Source organism: Corvus kubaryi, unplaced genomic scaffold (assembly GCF_017639235.1).
Source record: "Corvus kubaryi isolate FWS band 111438036 unplaced genomic scaffold, C.kubaryi_AGA036_p1.0 76, whole genome shotgun sequence".
In the NCBI taxonomy this organism is placed as follows: Eukaryota; Metazoa; Chordata; class Aves; order Passeriformes; family Corvidae; genus Corvus; species Corvus kubaryi.
Genome location: NW_024582063.1, coordinates 15212006 through 15237189, shown reverse-complemented (window position 1 = coordinate 15237189; position 25184 = coordinate 15212006). Strand labels below are relative to the sequence as shown.

The 25184-nt window shown below is 45.6% G+C and overlaps 1 protein-coding gene across 5 annotated transcripts in view; it reads right to left on the bottom strand.

The window, feature by feature from the left end:
- LOC121675791 overlaps positions 1-25184 on the bottom strand; it is a 75182-nt gene that overhangs the window by 12023 nt on the left and 37975 nt on the right. For 2 of the 5 annotated variants that reach the window (XM_042051535.1, XM_042051533.1), the window contains one exon: positions 4931-4984. The exons of 1 other annotated variant lie outside the window; for it this stretch is intronic. In XM_042051535.1, the coding sequence (XP_041907469.1) occupies positions 4931-4984 (54 nt within the window). Of the gene's footprint in view, positions 1-4930; positions 4985-14095; positions 14195-25184 lie in introns of those variants that run through there. 2 more of the 5 variants (XM_042051534.1, XM_042051537.1) reach the window with 2 other exon arrangements.

Sequence of the window (25184 nt, the reverse complement as noted above, 5' to 3'; positions counted from 1 at the left end):
TAGGAGAAGAAAAGCCAGCATGTTTCTGCAGTGGCCTTTTAGGATGTAGAGTAAGAGATAAGAGACAGGGAAGTCATTCGAGGGATCTGGCCCCTGTCCAAGCAGAGGGCGTTCTCAACATTGATAAGATCAAGGCAAGAGCACAAGAGGTTTATGTTCCAATTTAAAATTCTTATTTTTACATAGCAGAAAACATCTCTCTGATCAGCCAGGTTATCAGATTGGCCTTGAAATCCTTCCTTCCTTTCTGCCAGCCCCAAAAGATCCTTGAGACACAACTGGTAAGCCCCTGGGTTACCTACTGCTCTTAAGAAAAGCTCAGCTCCACTAATCCCATTCCGAGATTGCATGTAGAAGTTTGTGAAGGAAGAACAAAAACAGGAATAAATTACAGACTTTTAACCCTCATCCCAAAATGGCCTGGAGAATTGAAGACTGGTGGTATACAGACACACTGGTAGACAGGTCTCTGCATTCAGAGCTGGCCAAGCCTGGCCTAGGGCAGAGGCAGTTACACCCCACGAGCACATGGTCACGGTCATCCTCCTTCCAGCGCCAAGGAAGCATCTCCATTGCAACACCCACCTCACCCCGCAAACACACTCTAGACAGTAAAATACTCACACACGCATGTGCCCCTCTCCCACTTCCAGTGTCTTGCTTCCAGTTACAGACATGGCACTGGCTGACACTTTGGGGCACCAGTGACCAGGACTGCACACTCACACTGCCCACCTCACGTGCAACACCCACATAGGCCAACGCCTGCCCCTGACCTTGCAGTGACACGTGCTTTGCTACGTGTAGCTATTATGTACAAATCCATAGTTCATGTACATGCTGTCACCTCTAATTTATCTCTGCTCACCTGCCCACAGGGGCTGATTCTTCTGTTCCATTATCCTTTATTGGGTGGGAAGAGAAGCAAGATTTTTTTTTTTCTTTTCTTAATATTATTTGCTCTTCACTGTAGGCTGCCACCTCTCACAGCTGCTATTCCTGAAAACATTCCAAACTGACTAAGCTGCTGCATGTTAGAAAAGGTTATTAATCTCTCTCCCATAATCTGTCTAGGTTCTTAAACTAGTCACATCACTATTCATCATCCCACTAAAGAACCACTGAGTGAGTGGAAAGGCTGTAGCTGATCACCACCCAAGCTGGCCCATGGGAAACTTAAATACAGGAAACAACAGCAAGGTGACACCTTAGTGTTAAAACAGCAGCAAAACCCAACCCAGGTCACCTGCTTAAGAAAGACTCCCAAGGACCACAAACATTTCCAAAGGCTATAGCTGTGTTTCCATGCCAGAGGGCAAAGACACTGCCCCTCCATCTCACCTTCCCATGGGAGACTCCTCCAGCAGAAGAGGGAGGAAGGCATAGCTGTAATGATGCATGAGAGCACAACACCTTGCACCCTGACATGCCAGCAAAGCCCCAAGATGTCAACCCAACCAAAGCAACAGCCAGGAGGAAAAGTTTTTTTAAAAGCAGACATCATCTCACAACCACGAGACACTGATCTCAGCAAGAACAAGATGAAAATGCTTCACTGATGATATTAGATGGTCACTGTCATCCTTGTCCTCACACAAGACAGAATAAGAACAATCCCTTCTCCTATGAGTTATTCAGCAGCAGGAAAACTGAAGGGATAAAGCAAGGATCCTTCCTTCAAATCCCTGGCACAAGCTGTTAGATATCCTGCCTGTTCCTCAGATCAGTTCACTCACTACATCTTCATCCAGCTGCACGCTGTCTGGCTATCTGTGGCATCTCAGTTCAGAAAGAGACTACCTGATCTGAAACAGGAACACTTGTGCATCAGTGCTACAGTGACACAAACAAAGTGGTTCACATGGTGATGTTTCCTGTTCAGACATGCAGACAGCTGCCTGGTTCCTCCTGTAACAGCTCATCAACCCATCACTATGAGATCTGTCTTCATTTCTTCTACCCTCACCACAATGGACAGGTCCAACAATGAACCTGTGCCACCAGACCCTCAGCAACAGAGGGCCAAGCCTCTCGCTTTGCCTCCTGCTATCACTCTTGGCAGAAGGCCACATTCAGTAGGCCCTCAGAATAGCCCTTCCAAGAGAACTTAGGTCCCTGGTGTGCTCTGACTCCATTACTGAATGTTCGACAAGACCCAGAAATCACAGAAGGGCTGAGGTTGGCAGGCACCTCTAGAGATAGCTGAGTTCAAACCCCCTCCTCTGAGCAGGGTCAGCAGGAGCTTGTTGCCCAGGACTGCATCCTGGCACATTATGACTCTCTCCATGGACAGATTCCACAATTTCTCTGGGCAACCTGAATATCTTACATTTCGACTTGTGCCCATTACCTCTTGTTCTGCTGCTGGGCAACACTGAGAAGGAACACCATGCCAAGAATGTCCTGCTGGCTGGATTGAGGTTTCCCTTTATATGATGAGAGCACGGCACTGTCTTTCAGAAGTATTGACCTCTCTCAGCTGCTTCCAGAGCTGAGGCACTTCAGCAAAGAGTTCTGCCAGGGACCTGCTGCCTCCTTTCTCAGCTGGTTACAAAAAAGTGGGCACTTACAATCACTTGAAAAATGGAAGCAAAAATGCACCTTTACTTAACAGCTCTGCCACCACAACAGACCAGCAAGAGGCTGTGAAGTATCATATGCTATTACCATGGAAGCCACGAGTGCCTCAGGTGGAGAGGCACTGTCCCAGCTTGGCAAAGCCGGCCAGAGAAGAGTGGATTTTGTGCCACCTGTCAGAAAAGCGTGCTCTCAGTTTCTGCTGTTTATTTTAGTGCAAGCTGATGTGGGCTTAAGGAGCAAAGGGATAATTCTCCTTTCAGATTCTCCAGGGGCACAATAGTAAGCCACAATAATGAGCTTAAGATGTCAGGAAACCACCTCAGTGAGGTATCACTGAAACCCAAGGGACTGGAGAACCATCATCAAGCACCACTGGAAATAGCTGGTGTCTGGGGACAGACACCCAGAAAAAACCCAGTGAAAGAGCACGGGGCAGGCATAAAGGAAGGTGATAAACAAGATGTGCTAAAACATTGCAGCAGGATTAGACAGCTGGTAGGTCTGAAGGACAGGCACAGTCTGGGAAGAGCTCATGGGGCACAGGAGGACACAGCTATACTGAAAACAATCCAGGCAGAAGCACATGAGAGCACATAAGAAATCAGGATTAATTGTGCAGTCAGAAGTACCGGGTCCCTGTGGGGCTGCTGGAGACAGGATTGAAGAGCCCTGGCAGAAGACATGTGAGAAGTCAGAAAAATACCACCCCCAGCTCTGCACAAGGCTCTAGCCAGCTCTACCTGCTCCTCCTCCTCTCAGATACCAAATTCATTTCCAGAGCAGTGATGGGCAAGGGCATCCAACAGCGTGCTTATCAACAGCTTCTGGGTGCACAAAGGCATCATTCATACTGCCCGCTGGGCAAGGTAAAAACCTTGAAAGGATCCAGGTCTGTCATTCATCCCTCTTGCAAGGCCATAAAAATACTGCAGTGAAAATAGCAGCTTTATCATGAAGGATGTTTGTTTTCTTCACCCTAATCTTTTTTTGCCTGTGTATCACAAACATGGAGGATCATGGGGGGAGGTACACCTGCTTTGGTGACAACATGTAAGGTCACAAGCAAACAGAATCATAGAATGTTTTGCGTTGGAAGGGACCTTCAAGATGATCCAGTTCCAACCCTCTGCCATGACAGGGACACCTTCCACTAGACCAAGTTGCTCAGAGCCCCATCCAACCTGGCCACAATTCTTCTTCCAGAGATGGGAAAGCCACAATTTCTCTGGGCAATCTGTTCCAGTGCATCCATCACCCTCACTGTAAAGAATTTCTTCACAAAGTCTAATCTAAATCTACTGTCCTTCAGCTTAAAGCCATTCCCCCTTGTTCCAGCACTACACATCCTTGTGAAAAGTCCCTCTCCAGCTCACCTGTAGCCCCCTTTAGGTACTGGAAGGTGATTTAAGGTCTCCTAGGAGCCTTATCTTCTCCAGGCAGAGCAGCCCCTGCTTTCTCAGCCTGTCTTTGTAGGGAAGGTGCTCCAGCCCTCTTAACAACTCCATGGCCTTCCTCTGGACTTACTCCAACAGTTCCATGTCTTTCTTCTGTCGGGGACTTCAGAGCTGGATGCAGCACTCCAGGTGGGATCTCCCCAGAGCAGAGTAGAGGGGAAGAATCACCTCCCTCAACCTACTTGTCACATTCCTTTTTGATTCAGCCCAGGATGCATCTCTCACAGCACCATACAGCATTGACCAAAAGAAAGGCAAGGTACCCACAAAGGACGCAGGGGTTGGCTGATGAGTCAGGGAACAGGCTGCTAAAGACAAAACTCTCAGAGGTGCAGGCAAAAATCTACAAGGATGAGACCTGAGCACACCTGATAGGGATGCAGGCTGTTAAGCATGGAGATGCTCGGGACACTGCAGCATCATCCCAGCTAAAAAGCCATCTGAGCAATGCAGCTCTTATCTGCCATCACCCAGTCCCATATCCCATCTGGTTCTGCAAACACCAGTGCACCATGCAGGTATAGTCCTGTTTCCCCAGCTTTTTACCAGGCCTCTCACCCCTACCAGACACCACTTGGTCAAGAAGGATCCAGATGACACCCTACAGGACAGCTATGCTGTATGAGCTCATAGCATGGGATGTAGGCTTTTACTCCAAGGAAGCTTTAAAACCACAGTCTCCAAAATGGAAAAGACCACATATTATGAGCCTTGTCAGCACCTAACCTAAATTGCAACTACATTCTATACTCCACAGTAGCAACTTTTGTAATGCAGCTGATCAAGCCACAGGAAATCTCCAGAAATCATCTTCTGGACACAGATGTTCAGTGAGAATCACCACATTAGGAATATGTGGAAAGACAAAGGAACCGCACCGGAAAAGAGCAACTTACACGAATTTTAATTACTCTAGTCTTCGTTCCACAATTCTTCTTGAGCAGCATCTTCTGAAAGAGAAGTAGAATCCAGGGATTAGTAGAAATATCATGAAGGAATAGAAAGAGGGATATTGTAAGGAGTCTCTTTTCATCAACATTTCATTAAAACAAGATGGATGGATGGTTAAGTGAGATATGAAAGATTAAGAATTACCAAAGGCGGACAGCAAGTAATCATCCTAATCTGAGACTGTCTCACACAGCCTGCACAGAGTCCTCTGGCAGGGGCTGATACCCTGGGTTTTGAAAGAATATACAAGAGATTTCACAAGGAAAGAGATGGAACAACTGCCTGAAAGGAAGTTTCTTCTTATTTTCCGTCAATTACTGGTTAGACTTTGCCCTGAAGCAGGTGAATTTATCTTCCTTTACAAAGGAGAAAATAGACTATTTCATGTAAATGTGGATGTTCCCATTATTTAACAGATATTTTCATTATGCTTATTTATTCAGAATTTTAAAAAAACAAGGTAAAAGCACCTGCCTGCAGTCCTAAATCTCTTTGCCATATACTGCAAGAGTCATTAAAGTTGTCATAACGTGAACCACACAATTTAGCAAACAGGATATACTCGAACCAGCAATTATTCTGGGAAATTACAGAAATAAACGGGTGAGTTGAAGCTCTATCCCAGTTTTGAGGCAGTGTTTTGAAAGCTGGAGAATGAATAAAATCATTCTTTCCCCTCAAAAAATTGTCACAAAACAACTCCCAAGTGGAAAAACAAGGCTTCAAGAGAACAGTTGTCCATTTTAAAAATTACTTCAATTACATTTTTCATACTGAAAAACCTGGTGAGGGAGGCATGTCAGGAAGAAACTTCTCCATCAGCTTTTGAAAGAAAGAAAAGATTTTCCCAGCTCCTGTTTTTAACACTTCTCCAGTTGGAAAGCTGTGTGAAGTATGGGAAAACACTCCCCACACTCACATGCTTTTGCAAAGCAACTGAAGTGTTTTTCAGATGAAGTTCCTAAAGAGTGTAGAAAGACATCCCACCATTTTACCAATATGAGTGGTAAATAGCGAGACTTTTCTATTTTCTCTCTTTGTTTGTTGTCTTTCTGCTTTCTCTAGCACAAAGCAAGACAAAAGCAACTCAGTACAGGGAGCCTTGGAAACTCAAAAAGCTTAAAAAATCCAAACATACAACCTCCAAAAAAATTCAGAAGAAAAAGCACCACCCCAAAATTGAAGTCAGCACTTAGGTGAAAGTATTTATTATTTTTCCAGTAGAAAGTACTGCTGGGAGGTGGGAAGAAGTCCCATTCCTCCACCGCCCTCTGTCACTCTACATCCCATAAGCACGTCTTTGCAGTCCCAATCCACATTACTACCCAAAACTTGGAGAGGGAGTTAGCGATCCACCCAGCATTTCTACACACATCAGCCTCTTTGATCTAAAATCCAGAACTTGGCACACTCACACCCCACTCTGAAACTTTCACATGAGTAGTTTGGGGCTCAAGGACAGCATATTTCACTATCCAAGCCTGCATGGGGAAGAAGGGAGGTGCTGCAAGGATTTCGAGCTTTTACTGTTAATCCTTTAGCAGGTGAATCCTATTGTTGTCTCCATTATTCAAAGGGCTCAACAGGAGCCATGCCGGATTGCTCTGTCCCCAGGTCTGACCTGGCAGCACAGCTCCAAGGTTTCTAACCTAAAAGGACCCTACCAGTCTTTGCACTAACCAGGTAGGAGCAACAAAAGGAACTGCTGAACTGAACTAGCCCAGCCCAAGGCTGTCCAACTGAACAAGTAATCCTCTGGGAATTCCTATAAAGTATTGCAGGACTTGATTCCCAGGCAGGCTGCAAGGCAGCTACTGTAAGGCTGGTATTTACTGTGAGGTCATTGCCTTTCTTGAGACCCCCACAACCACACAGTGAAAAAGACAGAGAAGGAAGGAGACCTTGGTAGGGCTCACAAAACCCAGGGTGCAGGGAAGGGCAAAGTGAGGAGCTGTGAGGTCTTGCAAAGTTGTGGTCTCTCCTTAAGCTTTTCTTCCAGCTGCTGTGAAATGCGGGTGGGTGGGTGGGATGACGAAGGGCAGGCTAGATAGCTCAAGCCACAAGCCCACTGGTGGGATAAAATGTGCGAGACACAGTGAGGTTGAGCAATGGAAGTGAGAATCAGGACTTGTGATTTTGAGCCCCATCCCTTAGGGGAAGAATGCTGTTAGAGCAGAACTTATCCTGCAGCATCCCACTCGACCACAAGCTGCATGACTTCAGGTGAGAACCTCAGCTTCTCCAGGCTGCTGTAAAGCTGAGCTTTTTAGTGGCACTTGGCTGAACCCCCAGGATAAAGTGAGGCTGTGACACAAAATTCTACTGTCTCAGTAGCACCACTGAATCCTCTGCTGAAAGGGGAAAAACAGAGCTCTGTTGGCCAAGGAGCAAGTACAACACCTTCCAGTACAGTCCAGCGGGATGAAAAATGCCTAGCATGGTCACACCCACTGGACCCCCATGACTTCATCAGGGCACAACAAAAGACATTATTTCCCCACTATAATCAGCAGAGGCAGCAAGACATTTACCCATCCTGGCCTTCTATTAAAATATATAGGGAGGAGCAACAGAGACAGAAATTACAAGATGACACCAAAGACTGAATGAAAGGCTTGTAGGTAGATGGACAACCAGCCAGACTCTTCCAAGAGAAATTCAAGTGCTCAACTGTATCCCAAGTCCTACTCTTCTGGCAGAAAACAGAAGTGATTTTTAGTGATGCTGTTGTGATAAGCTTTAATTATATGAGAATCTTACCACTATTTACGCTACTGCTGCGGTTTGCAAAGATTTCATTGTGCAGCAAGACCAAGATACCCTACATAACAATTTTTGTTCCTCTTGTGCTTCCTTTTTGTTCCTGGCGTTCCTCTTGATGGACTTAGTAGAGAAATAAAAACATGACATCCCCTCATCCACAGGGTGTTAAACTGGACCATAAACCTCAGCATGGGAAGCTCTCTGAAACTGCTAGGTTCTCTTATTTCCACTTAGACTGAAAGCAGAGCAAGACCACTTGTGCTGCACTCTCAGAGCTTTCAGGTCCCACATCACAGTAAGGTCCAAAACAGAGAGAGGGAGAGAGAGAGAGCAAGCCAGCCACATGATCCTGCAAGCTGAGAATGAATACATGGAAGGCCAGTTATCAAATGCTATTCTATTTAATCAAATTGCTTCCACCTCACTAGCAGCCACACGCTTTCTGCACCCAGCATAGTAAAGCCATGCTTTACAAAAAGTAAGTCAAGCCATCTTTGAATGGTTTTCCATCCCTCAGCTTTCCCTTTCCTTGCCAAACCTGAGTGCAGACTTTCGGACAGGGAAGCTAAAATGCAGTGATGCCTAGCAACAGCCAGGGACTTTCCACGGCAGCCTCTCCTCATCCTCCCTCTGGAGACCTCCACGTCACAAGCCAACCACGAGATGCAGCAACTCGTTAACTCCTATTTACACAGATACAAGGCAGAGCTGAAATAACATTTATTTGGCTACATGACTTGCAGTTGCCTAAAGCAGGGGAAATGGCCTATAAGGAAGGTGACATATTCAGTTTAGTAACTCTGGGATCATTCCTAACTACTAGACCAATGTAAAAGTGCACTTTTATTTCCTTGAGCTATTTTCTGGGAGTTATGACAATGAGCAGAGCAGAGATTTCTCAAAGGTCATGGAGGATATTAGTAGCAGAGCTGAGAATAAAACCATAGGGTATAGTTTCCAAAACTTTCTTCCACCTGCAGAAAATTGAATGCAAGAAAAAGAGGCAGTGTCCCTATTTCAATTAAAAAGTCTTTCCTGCTGGTCTCTGACAGAACTGCTGGCATCAGAGCTGAAACATACAGCTTAGGAGCACTATTATTTGCATGAAGGGAAGTTTATTTTGCTATCTACTGTGACTTCTACTAAAAGGAGGAAATGACATGACTAAGGAAATGTTAAAGCCTTTTTGAGGACACAACAGTTATGCCTCACTCTAAAAGCAAAGCTGAATTGAAACATTTCAGGGTTAATCCTCCAGAAAGCAGCAGCATCAGTTCAGCCCAAGAACCCGCCCACCAATCTCACCTCCTGCTCATAACCCAGAGACTCTCTCAGTCCTGGGCCTGGATTCAAAAGGAAGTTGCAAGGACTGGAAATAATAGAGTCACATATTCACCAAATGAAATGTGGTAATGAACCCCTGATCAGCCACACACGTGGCTTTGCTGCACATCACTGCCACATCAAAATACCCCCAATTAGAGCAGAGATGAGCCACCAGCCCTGCTTCTCTTTGAGCACAGCTCTCCAGTCCAGCCTTGCTTCAGCAAGTATCTCCAACTGCTTAAGCAGCAGTACTCCAAGTCCTCTAACACTGACTTGAGCAGTTCTGAACTCACCCAGAAGGAAATGGTGAATGCCTGCATGCACAAAAGCTACCACAGAACTATTCTATACAAACTGCACCATCCAGATGACTGTAATATATATTAACAATCAAAATACAGGCATTCTGAATGCAAGATCACTCTAGGAATAGTGATATCCCCAAGATGAATGAATTTATGTCACACTGCTGCAGCAGTTCAAAACTAAGTATTTAAACCTCTGTCAATGCACAGTTTAAAGACAGGCATCACAACTTAATTTTCAAATGTATACAAGTTTGAACAAACTCTTAAACCAGCATACAATGCAAAATATTTTACATTCATATATATTAATAAACACATTTCATCTTACATCTGCTTTTTATGTATACATTTTTGGTTGTAGAATAGTTTCATTTTCACTACCTCCACAAGACAGAGCAATTCTTTTGTCCATTAGTGTTTTGGGGGGGTGGTTAATTTCTTTTATTTAATTTTATTATCTAATTTAACTAATTTATTATTAGTTTTAAACCTAAGGGCCTGTCCAGAGTTGGATGCAGTTTAACTATTACTGTTTTTTTCAGACCAGTTTAGCCTATTTCATGCAAGAGAGTACAGGCACTCTCAGTTTCCCAACATAACTCATTATTTAATGACACACTTCATCAAATGCTACATACTGATATACAATCAGCTTGTTACAATTTAAGAATGCTGCAGGGATTTTCACTTGCTTAATGAAAGAGATTTCAAAATTAAAAAAAAAAAATCTGTATTCAATAACTGTGCTGTGATTTGACTCAAAGATCAGACTTTCCAGAGACCAGCAAGCAGGACAGAAGTCTGCCTTTCTTTAGTTTTGCTTATGACCCTCCACAGGACAAGTGCACTTTAAAGGTAGGGACATTTCTGTTTCTTGTTGACATCTTAAGGCTCTTGACAGGCTACAAAGTTTAAACAGTCCAAGTTTTAAGAAAAAGCCTCCTCAGCTCTATAACCCCTGTTTTACTTCCATGCTGTTAACCCTACCAGACAGCTTCCCAGTTGTCCAGTCTTTTAGGAACAAGAAGGCAGACCAAGCTTGAATGGCTAGCACAGAAACAGAGAAGCAGACTGATGATGTTGCTTGCTTTGTTCAAAAAAAATAAAAAAAGAACTGAAAGAAGAAACAGTACAGTGTGAGGAGCAATTGCACTCTAAGTCACAGCAGAGGGCTGATGAAAAGGGAAAAACCATGCCCAGTGATGCAATGTGCACAGAGAAAATTGCCTCACAGCAAGGCAGGGAGGCAGTTTCATGGCCCATTAAGCAGAGGATTGAAAGGGCCGCAATAAGACACATCTTGGGACAGTGAAATGGATGCTGGTGCAGAGGCAATGCCTACATGTGAGCTCCAGCCCGATGCCAATCCCATTACACACAGTGAGCCAGCCAGGGAAGCATGGCCCTATGGCCCTCCTCCCCTGGGGAGGCATTTCAGAGCAAAGGGCCTGCCCCATCTCCTTTCCTACCAGCCCTCAGAGACAGGTTTGGGCCAGGAGAACAGCTTTTCCCACCAGCCAGCTGCTGCTGAGAGCCTGTCCCCTGCCCCAGCACTGCTGGGGCGGGAGAGCATGCAGAGGGTTAAGGCGCAGGGCAGGGGTGCAGCTGCAGCACAGTGGGCAGATGAGGTCAGGGGCTGCACAGAGTGGCCATTGTGCGGCACTCTGCGGCTGCAGGCTTCTGCTTGACCGGGTGCCACCTCCGTCCCACCTCGTGGCACCATGACAGCCCAGGGGCCGCAGGGCGGGAGGCCCACAGCTGCTACCCACTGGAGCGGGCAGGCACATGCGGGCAAACCAGCAGCAGCCTCACACTACTGATGAAGCAGAGGATTCCAACAAGGCCCTTTTTAGAGCACAGGCTGAGTTAAAGGAAGGGGATCGGCTACCCCCAAAGGCAGTGCTTGCAGAGGCCAGATGTGAAAGCCCAGCAATGCCCCAGCCAGAGTTCAGTAGCAAGGTGGAAGCTTTCAGTGTTTTCCCAACCCAACAGCTCTGTGCACCTTCAGGCTTAAACATCACAGCCCAGTGTCTTCTGCTTCAGAGAAATCCTCCACCCAGGAGAGCAGTACTTCATGACCACGTGGCAGCGCACAAAGGAACAGAGCCATGGTTCCTGTCCTTTTGCCAACACAGTGTTGGGTTTTATACAAGGGGCAAAGCCAGGTCTGCCCTCCCAATTTATTGGGGAGGATTTGTTTATTATTAGGAGAATTTATTATTTAGGAGAATAACCAGTAAAAAAATTTTAAAGCTATTTTGTATGTTGATTTTGGAATGGCTTTTTTAATTCCTTGGCACTGAGTAGTGCTGCTAGGACATGGGCATCATCTCTTAGCCCTTCAGTACAAAAACTGTACAGAAAAAAAAAGTAAGTCACAGGCTCCTCCTTACTGCTTTTAAGCTGAAGCAACTCCAGCCGACACTAACCACCATCCAGGCTCAGGCTCCCAGGCACACAACTTAAAGTGGCAGACAAACCAGGGGGCCAAGCCTTCCTAGCAGTCACCTGAGGGTATTCTGCAATTGCATCACCAGGGATGCCCTGTGCTAGGGGAACACCCACTGTCTGGGCCCAGGCGTGCAACGCCACTATCCAGTACATCCATGTACCAGACACAGACACAAGCTCCCTGCCCAGCCCCTGAAGCAGCACAGCAACAGGAAGGCTATAGTTCAGCCACAGCTTTAAATTACAATTATCATCAGTCACAGCCTCCAGACGTCTCCATCAGAAGTTAAACAGCCTCACAGCATTTTAAAATACAGGCTAACTCAAATGGTTTGGCCAACAGTCCCCTGCCACAAAAACAAACCCCAGCATCCAAACACTAAGCTGTGGTGATACTGTAGAACATCCTGAAAAGCCTCTGAACTCTTTTGAAAGTTATTTCTAGTTAATATTCAGTTGAATTAGTCATTCATGCTTTTTTTGCCACATTTCTCCTCAGTCCATCTGCAGTTTCTTCAAAACATCAGCACATTTGGTCTCTTAACATTGTCATAAAGGGCTCCCATCTCTATCAAGATGGGAGTCTCAGTTACGCAGGCAGCACCTCTGCCAGCAAGGGCCAAAAATCCACAGCCTCCATAAAATGTAAACACTGACAACTTAGTGTATCTGGACAGTGCAGCAGAGGAAATACTGATTACTAAGTGATCATTGAGAACAAATTCAAATTAAAAAAAGCCAGGCAAGGCCTTACAAAAAAAGATGTACTGCAAGGACTTGCACAGCATCACACAGTCAGCAAACAGTGCACCATGAAAACGAAAACAAAGTCATTCCTGTGGTCACCAAAATCCTTTTTAACACAGTGTCTTTAATCACCTCATTTTGTGCACTTCTGGGAGGGGCTCAGCTGTCACTGCTAAAGAGAAATGGTGAGAGCCTACAGCAAATACAAACTGGAAGAACAGCAAGTCAGTCTCACCAGTAACTGCTCTCTAAATAAGCACAGCCCAGTTGCACTGCAGTCCAGAAAGGCGATGTGTAAGTGATCACTGCAGAGTAGCACCAGGCTGCTGGGCTTGGTCAATGCCTGCTACAGTAGAGAGTGAGCTGAAGTCTGGCCAGCAAGGTCTGCCACCTGGCAGAACATCTGAATTCCCACTATTCCCAAGGCCCAGAGAACAGATTAAGTTATTCAAATTACAGGCTGCTTTTTGAAGTTTTCCCTGCATATCACACTAGAGCCACAGCTAACATAAATACAGCTACCTACTCACACAGTTGTGGTCTAAGCAAACAGACTGACTGCCTGTCTGTAGGTGACTGGTTTTCTACTGCTCCTCTGTCTCCTTTGTGGCATACAGTTTCCAAATATACTCTGGATCTGTACAGAAGCCCTGCCCCTTTAGAAACAGATAAAGTGGGCCATATTTGCCCTGGCACTCTTACCACTAGCCCTTTGATTGGAATTTGGGGATGGAGGAAGTGAACACTCTCTATGGAGCATCTCTGGCTCAGCAGCCACTTTCCCTGCTGGTCTGGCAGAGTCTGAGTCTGCTGATCTGCAGGGTACATCAGATGGTTCATCTATTCACTCTATGCCAACCCCAAATCTCTCACTCAGTTTTCTTTGAGGCCTGGAAAAAATGCAAAGCTCCATTTGTGCAGGAAATAGACCTGACCAAAAACTCCAGCACCTGTGGAGCAACAAAAATGTAAAGAAAGGGCAGGATTCATTAATTCCCTATCACTCATCTGCACATGCCAAAGTTACCAAAGTTCAAATGTTGGGCTTGCCCCTCCTGCTCACTAGAGTCTGTGAAGGGAGGAGGGGTGCAAAGGGACAGGGGGGTCTAGTTTCACAGCTGGCAGGCATGGTAGCAGCTCCTGAGAAAAAGCTTACAAAGCTTTTAATTCAGGGCAGCCAACATGACTGTTTCCTCCCTTCCTTCCTGGCCTTGGCTCCAAAGTTGTCCACAGGGAATGTCCAGTCTAGTCTAACATATCATCTGATGTCTCTATAGTTTATCTCACTTCTAACTGAAGCCTTGGCTCGGACATGACTCCAAAGCCCTCCCTCCCCATGGACTTTTGCTTCAGGCAGAGCTAGGGCAGAAGGCACACTGCCTCCTGCAGCTTTATCCCATTCCCCTCACCACTGCTGCTGCAGCACGTGGGAGCTGGCAGCGCTGGGGGCTTTAAACAAGCAGCCCCAGACTCTTCCACCACTTACTGTTTAGATGCTGTCCCCAAGTGCCCCAAGAAGGGGTTAAGACATCAACGCAAGTCAGGCAGTAAACACAGTTCCCCTTTAAGCAAGGAGATACAGAGAGAGCTCTGAAAGTCACACAGATGTATACCCTGAGAAAGAAGATGAAAAATACTAAAATCACTGAAAGGTACCAACTCTTGTCATCTGTGATGTTACAGGGACATGGAGAGGAAGAGAATCCACAGATGGCTGCTCCAAACCCAGAGGACACAGGGGCAAAAGTGTGTGCCTTTACACTATCCTTGGGTAACTGAAAAAACAACAAGACATTCCAAATGCTCTGTGCAAGCCACAGGGCCTCATGCACACCAGCCACAAAGTGAACAGCCAAGCATGTGGAACACCAGATTTCCAGAAGAGACTCACACAGGTTTGCCACATGAAAGGATAGATGTATGTGTGGATGGCAAAAGGAAAAATAGGCCAAAACGACCAGCTCAAAACAGTTTCAAGTCTAGATTTTTAAGCCAATTTCTTCCTGGTTTTGACACAACTAGAATATTTTAGATATTCATATGAAGTATTTATGTTAAAAAGTAAAAATTCTTGGACCTGAATGCCTGTTTGTCAGCCCAAAACCCTGCCCTGAAGTTTGCACGAGGAACTTTTCAGGAGGTATAAAACACTAAAAAGATCTACCTAATCCACCACAGAAAACATCCAGTGGAGATCAGTGGGTTTCTCTGAGGAGAACCTGGAATATGTACCTTTTCATAAGATTTTTAGCCAGAGGATTGGTCTTAGAGGAGCTTCTCAAAAATAGGGCAACATGAGGTATACTCATTGCTCTAAATGAAGAAAGGATTTGTCAGTGGCCTGGATCTTCACAATAGAAACCTCAAAAGGTGGCTCTGAATTGCCTCCCACGCTCTCCAGCTGAGTGCAAAGGACATCACTCTGTGGGAACCCTTGCTTTGGGTTCATCTGGTGCTGCTGGGAGCACTTACAAGTGGAACTTTAAGCAGAAAACACATAAGGTCACGTCTTCAGATGAGAACTTGGATTCATGGACAGTGGGGAAACTTTGAAAAAGCCAAATGCGGACTGACTACATAAACAGCTTTGGAAAGCCAAAACAAGCCTGTCTTAAACAAAGACGCAAACATCTCAAGTTGTGGGGCTTGCTTGGGCTCTGAACACAGGGCAACAGAATCCCTCTCCTTCTCCTCCCAAGACACACACACGTATCATGTCTGCACTGCCCTGCAAAATATTTGAGCATATTCTCCTTTCACATGACTATGCCTGTTTCGGAAATCTCTTGTGTTTGCATGAGCACATGAAAATAAACAAATACTATATTAGAAACTGGAGACCAGAAGATGATTAACAAACCCAAGATACCATTTTTTGCCTACAAATAGACATCCATGAAATGGGAGTATAACAACACTAATCACCACAGAGAGAAATGGTGATGTAAGCCAACTGTTCCCACATTCCCCACCCAATCACCTACCTACTTGTCTCCCTGCTCCTCTTCCCTAGTGAACACTGCTTACGCTTTAGTGACAAGGGAACATGCTGAAGCAGCTAGTCAGCTAATAGGATAAAGGCCTCTTACTCCAGGGAGCTAATCCATTTATGTAGAACATAACTAATGACTGCGCTTGGAGAATGCTCTCCCATGCCCATATGCAGCAGTGCCTGCCCACACGTGCCTCACAGCACAACCCTGTATAGCCCACAGGGCCTTGCTCAGGTGGTGCTTGAGTGTTTAAACTCAGAACTTGGGATGGGGTTCAACCTACCAACTTTGAAAGGGCTGGCCTAGGCCTGTACCCATGTGAACAGCTTGCAAATACTTCAGAGGAGCCAGTATCTCCTGCCTGGCGTGCTGTCCTTCCTCTGAAGTAGGCATACAGTTCCCTTCAGCACTGCTGATCAGCACTTGCAGATTCTAATACCATTTTGCATCCCTTCATTCACATCCTCACAGCTGCACAAGGCTTGAGATGGCGTAGAGCTGGTCCAGGGAACCATCCCCAGCGCAAGAATACAACCAATTCAGCAATCAGGGCTTTTCCCTGGACACTTCAATGAGCTTAGTGAGCTTCAGCATCTCTACTTGTCCATAGGTACCAGCACAGGATACACATTACTCCTGCCAACTTTTTAAAATTCCCGTGTGAGGGCAGTGAGGTACCATCAAAACCAGAAGCAGATCATTGCCCTTCTGACCAGGTTAGCAGGGTACAGCAACCCTCAGAGCTGTGCATGAAGTACTTGTTGGAGAACTGCTGCCCTCAAGCATGCCACTCCACTGTCTGCATCAAGATCCACTTTCCAAACAGTTGGAAATACACCATCAACTCAATAGCTTGCAAGATCCGTATCAGAGCCTGTATAACACCAGTGTTCATAACACAGGCATCAATTTTAATGCACAAATCATTTCAGTGTTTCCTTCTTTCAGCTCAGGATTTTGGCCCATCTCACACTTAGAAAATGGTCATGCCCTAAGACCAAGAGTTCTCCTTTACTCACTACACTGCAGAAGGGCAAAAGCTCAGATTAACTCATTAAAAATAGACCAGAATGTCCCAAGGCCAAGTTCATTAGGATCTCCTGTGCAGATAAAGGTTGATAACAAGAGCAAGTTTATTCATTATATGAATAGTTTTGAGGGTGTTTGAATTATTTGGACACTTGCATTTGGAAAGCAAATGAAACAGTGCCTCAACTCAGTACAGAGTTTTATACAGCAGACTGAGCGACAAGTCTCACAGTTGGCAGCAGTAGTTACAGCTGCTTTCTACCTCTAACCCTACCAGCAGCCCCATCATGAGGCAGCAATCTGATTTTTTTTCAGCCTCTTGTGGTTTACCGTTTCACTCAGCTCTAGAGAGAGTCCATAGGCTGTTTAGCATAACTGCCCATAGTAAGAGTCTGCAAAATGCAAACGGGATGAACTAGCACAGCAAAAATACCTTTCACATTTCTTGTAGCAGTCAGCCTTGAATAGAACATTGGTGTATTATGAAAGAAAAGATACAAGAATACTAAAATAGTTGTACTATAAATCTTAGAAAATATTTTCCAAGAGCACCACTTCCAGTGCTCATAATTGCACTCTTTCCGCTAACAATAATTAGAAACTAATAGGGTTGGTTGTGTTATTCAGAGGATGACAAGAAATTATATTAAGTTAAAAATTAGTTAAGAGCTTGATTGGATAGCACACCAAATTCAGTACTACAATGAAAATAAACATACCATTAATTCACTGTCCTATTTCCACCAGAGATCTGAACAAAGCACTGCATCTTAGAGTAAGACTTACTTTAAAGTATGCTCAATATACGGTCTTATCATCCAGGCAGGTACACCATGTTCTTGTGTGAGGTTTGTCTGTCTTTCCTGCACATACAGCAAACAGTACCAGTAACAAACTTTCCTGAACAAACTCAGGGCATTCCCTGACCTATGGAGGTTCCCCCAGCTGCAAACCACATCACTTGAAACATAGCAAGGAACAGGTTTACAGAAAAATCAGGCATCTGACGAGCTCTATTTTAAAGATATTTCTACCCATACTAGGAACTACACAGATCCACTAGATTTGCAATTTGGAAAATGATTTTTTAAAAACTGTTCCTTGTTTCTTAATTATAATATGCCCACATACCATCATGGCAGAGCCTATAGGACTGTTTGATGAGCCTCTGAAATGACTGGAAAGATAGGGAGTTTCTAAAGCCTCTACAAGTAGACAAATTTTTATTTTGTTTATGCTGTCAAAAGGAGCATGCTTACAATAAAATTGCAAAGTAACTTGCAAAGCATTTTAGGGTTTTATCCTTTGCACAGCTATCAACCTTTTTTTTTATAAACAAACACGTGAAGGTAAACTTACAGCTGGCAAGGATATGCCGGAATTTTAAAGCACAAGCGTGTTTTTGAATTAAAAATACAATTTATCCTAGTATAGACTTGACCACAGACTTCATTTACATTAAGTTTCCAACATTCTAGACCAAGTTCAGTTTTGCAAATTCATTCCTATGAAAACTGCTTTGCAGAAGCAGTCAAAGTCCAGCAGGAAACCAAAAAGATTATTTACAATGAGGAAAATCAGCAAGTTTCATAGAGTTTCTCTTAAGTGTCTTCATTTGTGCTTTTTTTTTTTTTCAATTTACCTGCGGTACCAGGACACTTATGTTTTTGAAACCTTTAATTTAGAAAAAATGTTGTTACATGGTTTTTTGGCTTGAAGAGGGAGGGTTGGTCTCTCCCTTATTGGTCATCATTTCTTCAAAACAAATTGCAGCTCAACAAGAAGCATATCTGGGCTCACAGCTCTGGAGAAGGGCAGGGAGTTTTACATGTGAATCTGCTCTGGTTTAACTCAAGTCTCCATCTACATGAGAAGTAGATGCCTCTATTGAGTGCCTCCTCCTGTGAGATGAGCTGTGGACCAATGCCCAAAACTCCCATTGACATCAACAGGCTGAAAGAAAGCACGAGCAGAGCCCAGCAGTGCGGTTCTCATGTGAGCCAACAATGGAGAGGCTATTCAGAGCTAAGGCAGAAAATCAGAGCTAAACCCCAGTCCATGCCAAGGACAGCTGTGTTGTTGACAGCCAGGCTGGCTATTCTACCACTCCAAAGCTTGTCTCAAAAACAGCATTTCCTGGAGTGTTTACTCTAGTCACGGGCCTTAAAAGCTCAGCCAGCTTCTGCCTATTGAGCAGTAATGGCTGCTGCATTTTCAAGACTCAGACATGCCCTGGACAAGCTGCTTGCTCTCCGTCTGTGGTGACAAACTGGAGCACAAACGCCCGGCATTAATAGTTAATCAGCACCATCACACGGCTGTCCTGTTCCTGCTGTTACCAAACTCACACTACCTCCTCCCTCCTTCCTTCTCACTCCCAGGCAGTGCCTCATGGGAGGCTGCAGGGTGCAAAGCACACCCATGTCACCTCTCAGACGCCAGTGCCAAGCCATGCTGGGCAAGGAAGGTGTCCTGCTTCATAGATACAGCACTAAGCAATGCCAGGGAAAAGCTAAGGAAAAACAAGCTCTTGTTTTCCATTCCCTCCTACCATCTCTTCTGTATAGTGCTTTGAACAAGTCTCTAACTTGAACTCTAAGCAATAGCAGCCCGTTATCTTGTGGCTGCTGAATTCTAAGGGAATTCAATGCTTAGTGGTGGCAAAGTAGGAACAAAGAGGAAAAAACAAACCCCTAATCTATCTCTACTGCTTACTTCAGTTTCTTAACCTATATAACACAGTCAGAAAAGCAAGCAGAAAACTGCTACCACCATCAGATGCCCTCCGGACTATATGAGGAATAACCACACTGGTTCTAAACAGCCATTCACCCTCTCCAGTTTCCTCAAGCCACTTCACCGGTCCTCCAAAGAACTAAACTGTAAGGCTCTCTCCTTTTCAGAAGTTGCTACCACAAGCAAAAGATGCAACTTATTATGCCTGAAGAGCGATCCATTCATCCACAGACCAAATACAACTTGGGCAGTGACAGCATATGGTGAAGCCGCCTGCAGACTCCTTCTCTCCCCAGGCAAGGATGAGATATTTGTATCACAGTGAGCCACATGCTACGGGAGGAGTGGGCAGGGAGAGGTATCTGGCCAATTCAACAGCCACACTGGGACCCAACCCAGGCACCCCTCTAGTCCAGACACACCAAGGCTGTGTCACCGAGGTGACGACAATCCAGCCCTACTGCAGAAGAGGAGAGCACTGTAGAGAAGGTCCTGACCTTCCCTTCCAAGCAGCATCTCCAAGCTGGTGTTTTTGAAAAATATACACAGGTTGCAGCAAAACTTCTTAATCTGTCAGGCCCTTGAGATTACTTGGGCTGAACTCAGGGACTGGAAAACAGCATGCCAGCATTATCCTCCTGCACTGTACTGTGTCAAAACAAGAAAGAAAATATCCTTCAGAAAACCCTATTGGAAAAAGACCTGCAGAAGTCAACACACAAGAGATAGAACACGCATATATTGCAGGATGGCCACCCTTGGGGATCAAACCCAGCACCCACTCTGTGACTGCCGCTCACCCCACATCCAATCACGTTTTAACCAGTTGTGTTGTTGCTGCAGTTAGGATCTCTCAGTTTTGCTGAATGATGTTTTCTGTGGCCAGCTGGCAGCCCACCATTAAACACTGCCAGTAGATATGGGAGACTGGGCTTTTCCTTCTATTAGTTCAGTAGGCATCATTCTGTGTGGTGCTCTGAGAGCAAAATGTTAGAGGTCAAAATCCCAACCTTGTCCATTCACATGCAGAGTTTCTGGCAGACACTTTCAGGTGGAAGTGCTTTAACTCCCTCCCAATTTGCTCCTCCCAGGCCTACCTAACCCTCAGAGTCAGATCAAGAGTTAAGTCCTACACAGCATCGCTCAGGACTGCTCCCTGAGTCACATCCCCAGGCCACATGCCAGTGGTGCCCATATGCCCATTTGATCTCCTCTCTTTGGTCTACAGCCAAAGACTCAGCTCTAGTTTAATACCTTCTTACCAGGCTTTAGGGCTTTGAGGAAAAAAGAGAAAGACAGCAGGGTTGGGAAGGTAGTCAGCAAGCCTGCCAATCTAAATGATAAGCCCTTGGCTTTAACCTCAGGCTTATAATTTTCTGCCACTGGTGCCAGGTGCTATTATTGTCCCTCTGGGAATCTTAATACAACAGAAATACTCTCTCTAGCTCTGTCTCCACCATTCCTAACCTTCCTATTCCACAGATCTCTGCTGCCTTCAACATGTACTCTGTCAAACTTCAGCCACATCAAACTTCCTCCCCCCATCTTCCTTTTGCTCAACCAAGCTCTCTGGTGTTCTCCAAATGACCCTGACCAACCTAATCCCTGCTCTCTTTCATGATTTGCAGCAGCACCTCAAGGAACCACATTTCAGATGTCTCAGCAGATATTCTAGCTACCGGTTCACCCTCCCTTGGTAGTCCAAAATGGATACATTCGCAAACATGCAAGCTTCCGGGAAAAGGCAGCAAAATTACACAGCCACATACTCCAGGAAAAAGACTGGTAAGTATTTCCAGACAGAAGCTCATTTGTCCATCTCCCCCTTGAACTGCTGCCCCTTTGCATATGTTACAAAACCAGAACAAAAATGCAGAGACAAAACAAGGAGGGAAAACATCAAGGGAGAAGAACAGAAGCACTTGGCTCTAGGAATGGACAACACATTCTGTACCAGGGCTCACGCAACAGGAGAAGAGGTGCAAAGAGAGGTGTGTGCTCAGAATGAAAGTCTGCTAGCACACCTGAAAGGTGAACACAGTACACAGAACACAAGAGATGCCATAGGGCACGGCAGAACTGGAGGGGACTTGCACTAAAATTAATTCTGTATTTCAACAATGTACAGAGAACACAGATCCTCATGGAGAAGCTGTTGACATAATGGCTGTATAACTTCCAGAGGGCCTTTGCAACCTCAACCACTCTGTGAGAATGCTCTAATGTCTGGAATACTGATTGATGCTGAGAGTTTAGGAACAGGACTAGATTATCCTGCCTGCCTTGCCTTTGGCATTTACAAGCTGGCAGCAAGATGAACTTTACCATCAGTGAAAAGAAGACATAGTCAACTTGCTTGCCTCCTTCAGGAAAGAAGAGGAAATCATTATGCTTTCTAGGAAGCAGCTAGGACAAGTCCTACGTGGGTCACTGCTCTCTTACATTCCGATTCATCCAGCTGCAGCTGCACACAGGCACTTCCTAATGTTTTTGCATGAATTAGATAACCATCCAGGGAACACTTCTGAGACACAGAGACAGAGGTATACTGCCTGGCAGTCATAATCACTTCCTTGGGGCTGGGTGGAGTTCCTCATGCCTTCCCCCACTATTGAGTCTCTCTCCACCTCCCAGACAGCACGCTTTCTCCCCACCCTCCTTCTCTCCACCACTGTCAGACTACCAATGTCTGATGTCAGCAAACTGGACATCAGCTGGCTGGCCTTGAGCCAGAGTCTTTAAAACAGAGATCAAACCACAGGAGAACATCTCAGCTCCTCCAAAGATGCAAATAACAAGACACCTCTAGCATGCCCCATCTCCCACTCATATGGTACAGGCTTAGGTCTAGACTCCCAGAGCCTCCTGCCAGGGAACTACATCCTTGCAGGCAAGCAGACCAGACAATCTCAATCATGTTCAGGCCTGAACTTCCTCATGCTAGGACTGCCTTGCAGCAGCCACACATAGCATTTGTTTGCTGGCCACTTCAGTGCCAAACACTGTCAGGGTTGAGACAGACAGGCACTTCTGTGCTGGAAGAACAGCTGCTGTAGCATATTTCTGGGGGTGAAAAATTAAAGTGAAATTGCAGGAGGTTACCAAAAGCAGAATTTCTCATTCTGTACTGATGCAATCAGTTTCTGCAACACTTTCTTTACTATGTTGCTTCAACAAGCCCAGGGACAAAGAACTGCTATGGCCCAACTTCCCACACCTGATTGACAAGTTCTGGTACTGGGCCCCTTAAGAAATGGTGTAAGCCATTTCCTCAGCACAGGCCCCTGAACTCCACTCAGGCACTCTGGAGAGTGAGGCCCAGGGCAGAGTCTGTGATGAAACTACCACCAGCACCAGCAGTAGATTTTCCGGCACCCTCTTGCCACAGAGAGAAGCTCAGATGGGCAAACAGATGGTAACAATTCCCAGGAACTGAAAAGGCCTGGATTCAAATGGGAGGCCAAGAGGTGAAAAGGACTCATGAGCTCACACGTGGAAGCTATCTGGAAGCTATTTGTCAAGTCCTGGAGAGACAGGCAAGGGCAAAACCCAGCTGTGCTAAGGATATGGAAATCTCACCCTGGAGCCATTAGCAGCCCAAAGCCCAGACCCCAGTGCACCCAGGGTCACACACTGGGTCCTTGGTCACGTGTGGCAATTGCTGTTCTGTGGCCTCTGTGCAACCAGTATTGACTCAAAGGAAGTTTTTGGTGCTGATCACCCCACCAGTGCCCAGTCCAACCAAAATACCAGTATTCAACAATACAGCAGAAGGAAGGAGGTCTTGATATTACACAGCTAAGCCCAGATCAGGACTCTCATCAGGCACTATATCCAGGCCATTCCAGTGTCAAGTCAAGATGAAGTTCCACTCATGTGTCTTGCACTGAAACTACTCTCCCACCAAAGAGGGTGCAGAGCCTGCAACAAACAATCCATGTGTTAGCATGGGATGCATTTTCTCTTCTCTGATGGCCTTTTTCATCCTAGCATCTCAATGCATTTCAAAGAATGCACTAAGACTCCAAAAGAAAATAGTATTGATACTCTGTAGAGGGAGCCAAATAAGGAGCAGCTGCGATCACTTGGCTTGTTTAGTCTGAAAAAGAGGAGAGGAAGAGGAGAGTGAAAGGAGTCCTCATCACAGTCTAGAACTTCCTTATGAGGGGAAGCAGAGGGGCAGGCACTGCTCTCTTCTCTGTGGTGACCACTGACAGGAACTGAGGGAATGGCCTGAAGTTGTGTCAGGGGAGGTTTGGGTTGGATATAAGAAAGAGTTCTTCATCCAGAGGGTGGTTGGGCACTGGGACAGGCTTCCCAGGTTAGCGGTCACAGCACCAAGCCTGCCAAAGTTCAAAAGCATTTGGACAATGCTCTCAGGCACATGGTGTGATTCTTGGGGCTGTCCTGTGCAGGGCCAGGAGTTGGACTTGTGCGTCCTTTCCAACTCAAAGTATTCCATTAATTTCTGATTCTGTCTATTCATACAAGCAGGCAAACCATGGCAGAAAGCTCTGAGCAAATGGTGAAACCTATCTAGTGACTTTGCAGCATAACTGGGAATATACCCATGTACCCATACTCTCTGCCTCATACTTTTAGATTATGTTTTCCATATCAGCCACCTACCCACACAAAGAATTTGGACTGCTTGTTGTACCACCCCAAAGCTGCTCTCCTCCAAGAGATCTCTCTCCCTGCAAATGCTACAGTCTGACTTCCCAAGCTTCCGTAAGTAGATTTCAGAGGTGCTCCTGGCAGTCCCAGTGAACAGCACAGGAGGATCCTTTACTTCCTCTCTGTTTACACAACATGCCAAGACCAATTAGTCCGCTGGTAATGAGCTCAGCAGCTCCAAGAAGTCTTTGTGGCACCCTGGACTTCCTTATACCTCAGGTGAACCTGACACCTTCACCTTGAACCAAAGGATGTCCCTGCTCTCCTAGACCTTGTTCTCTCAGCATTGCCAAAAAAGCCAGATATGCTAAAGTGGCAGCAGCCATGCAGGGTGGCAGCAGGCTTCATTAAACAGCAAGTGGTTGGCAGCAGGGCCTGCATGCAAGGACATGTCTGTCCAGGGACCGTGATTAAGAGGTGCTGGGAGAGGGCATTCACTTCAGCAGTGCGAGTGTCTGCACAAGCCAGGGTATTTCTGCCCAATTAAGGGAAAGAATAGAAGCCTTCTGAGCTAATTTTCTAGTCCTTTGGAGAAGTGAAGAAAAGCGTGCATTGAAATATCCTCACTCTGCCTCAACAGGGAGACACTGGGTGGCCAGCTGACCAGCCAGGGTGGGAAATACATCTGCCAACAGTCCAAACTTACATTTGAAACAAAAAAGGGCTGAATTACTGTGCCCGGTGAAGCTGGAAAGGCATAGCCTGGCATCTAACCAAAACAGGACTTTTTAAACCTACTCCTGGTACAGCCTTCCCTGCTGCAGGAGGTTGAACTGAAAGGCACGGATGATGGAGATTTCCATTTATTCACAGGCCAAGAAAGGACAGCAATTCTCTAACTTCTTAAAAGTACTCTGATTGCCCCCAACCCACCTGTCTCCCAAGTTTGATCCTCTTTCTTACCAAAAGGCACCAAATTACTGGAATACAAGGAGACATTTAGACACCACTTGCCACTGACCCATTGGAGGAAGCAAAATCTGCTTAAATATCCCAACACAGAGCCACTCTACACCACAACTCTCTGCACCAATATTCCATCACCATCCAGCATAAACAGAATTTGATGCAAAGCACTTGGCATCTCTTCATCCACCCTTGAGTTACCCATACCACATCACACCCCCAAAGTGTCTTCTTATCTCATAACACATTTGCTTCAGGCACAA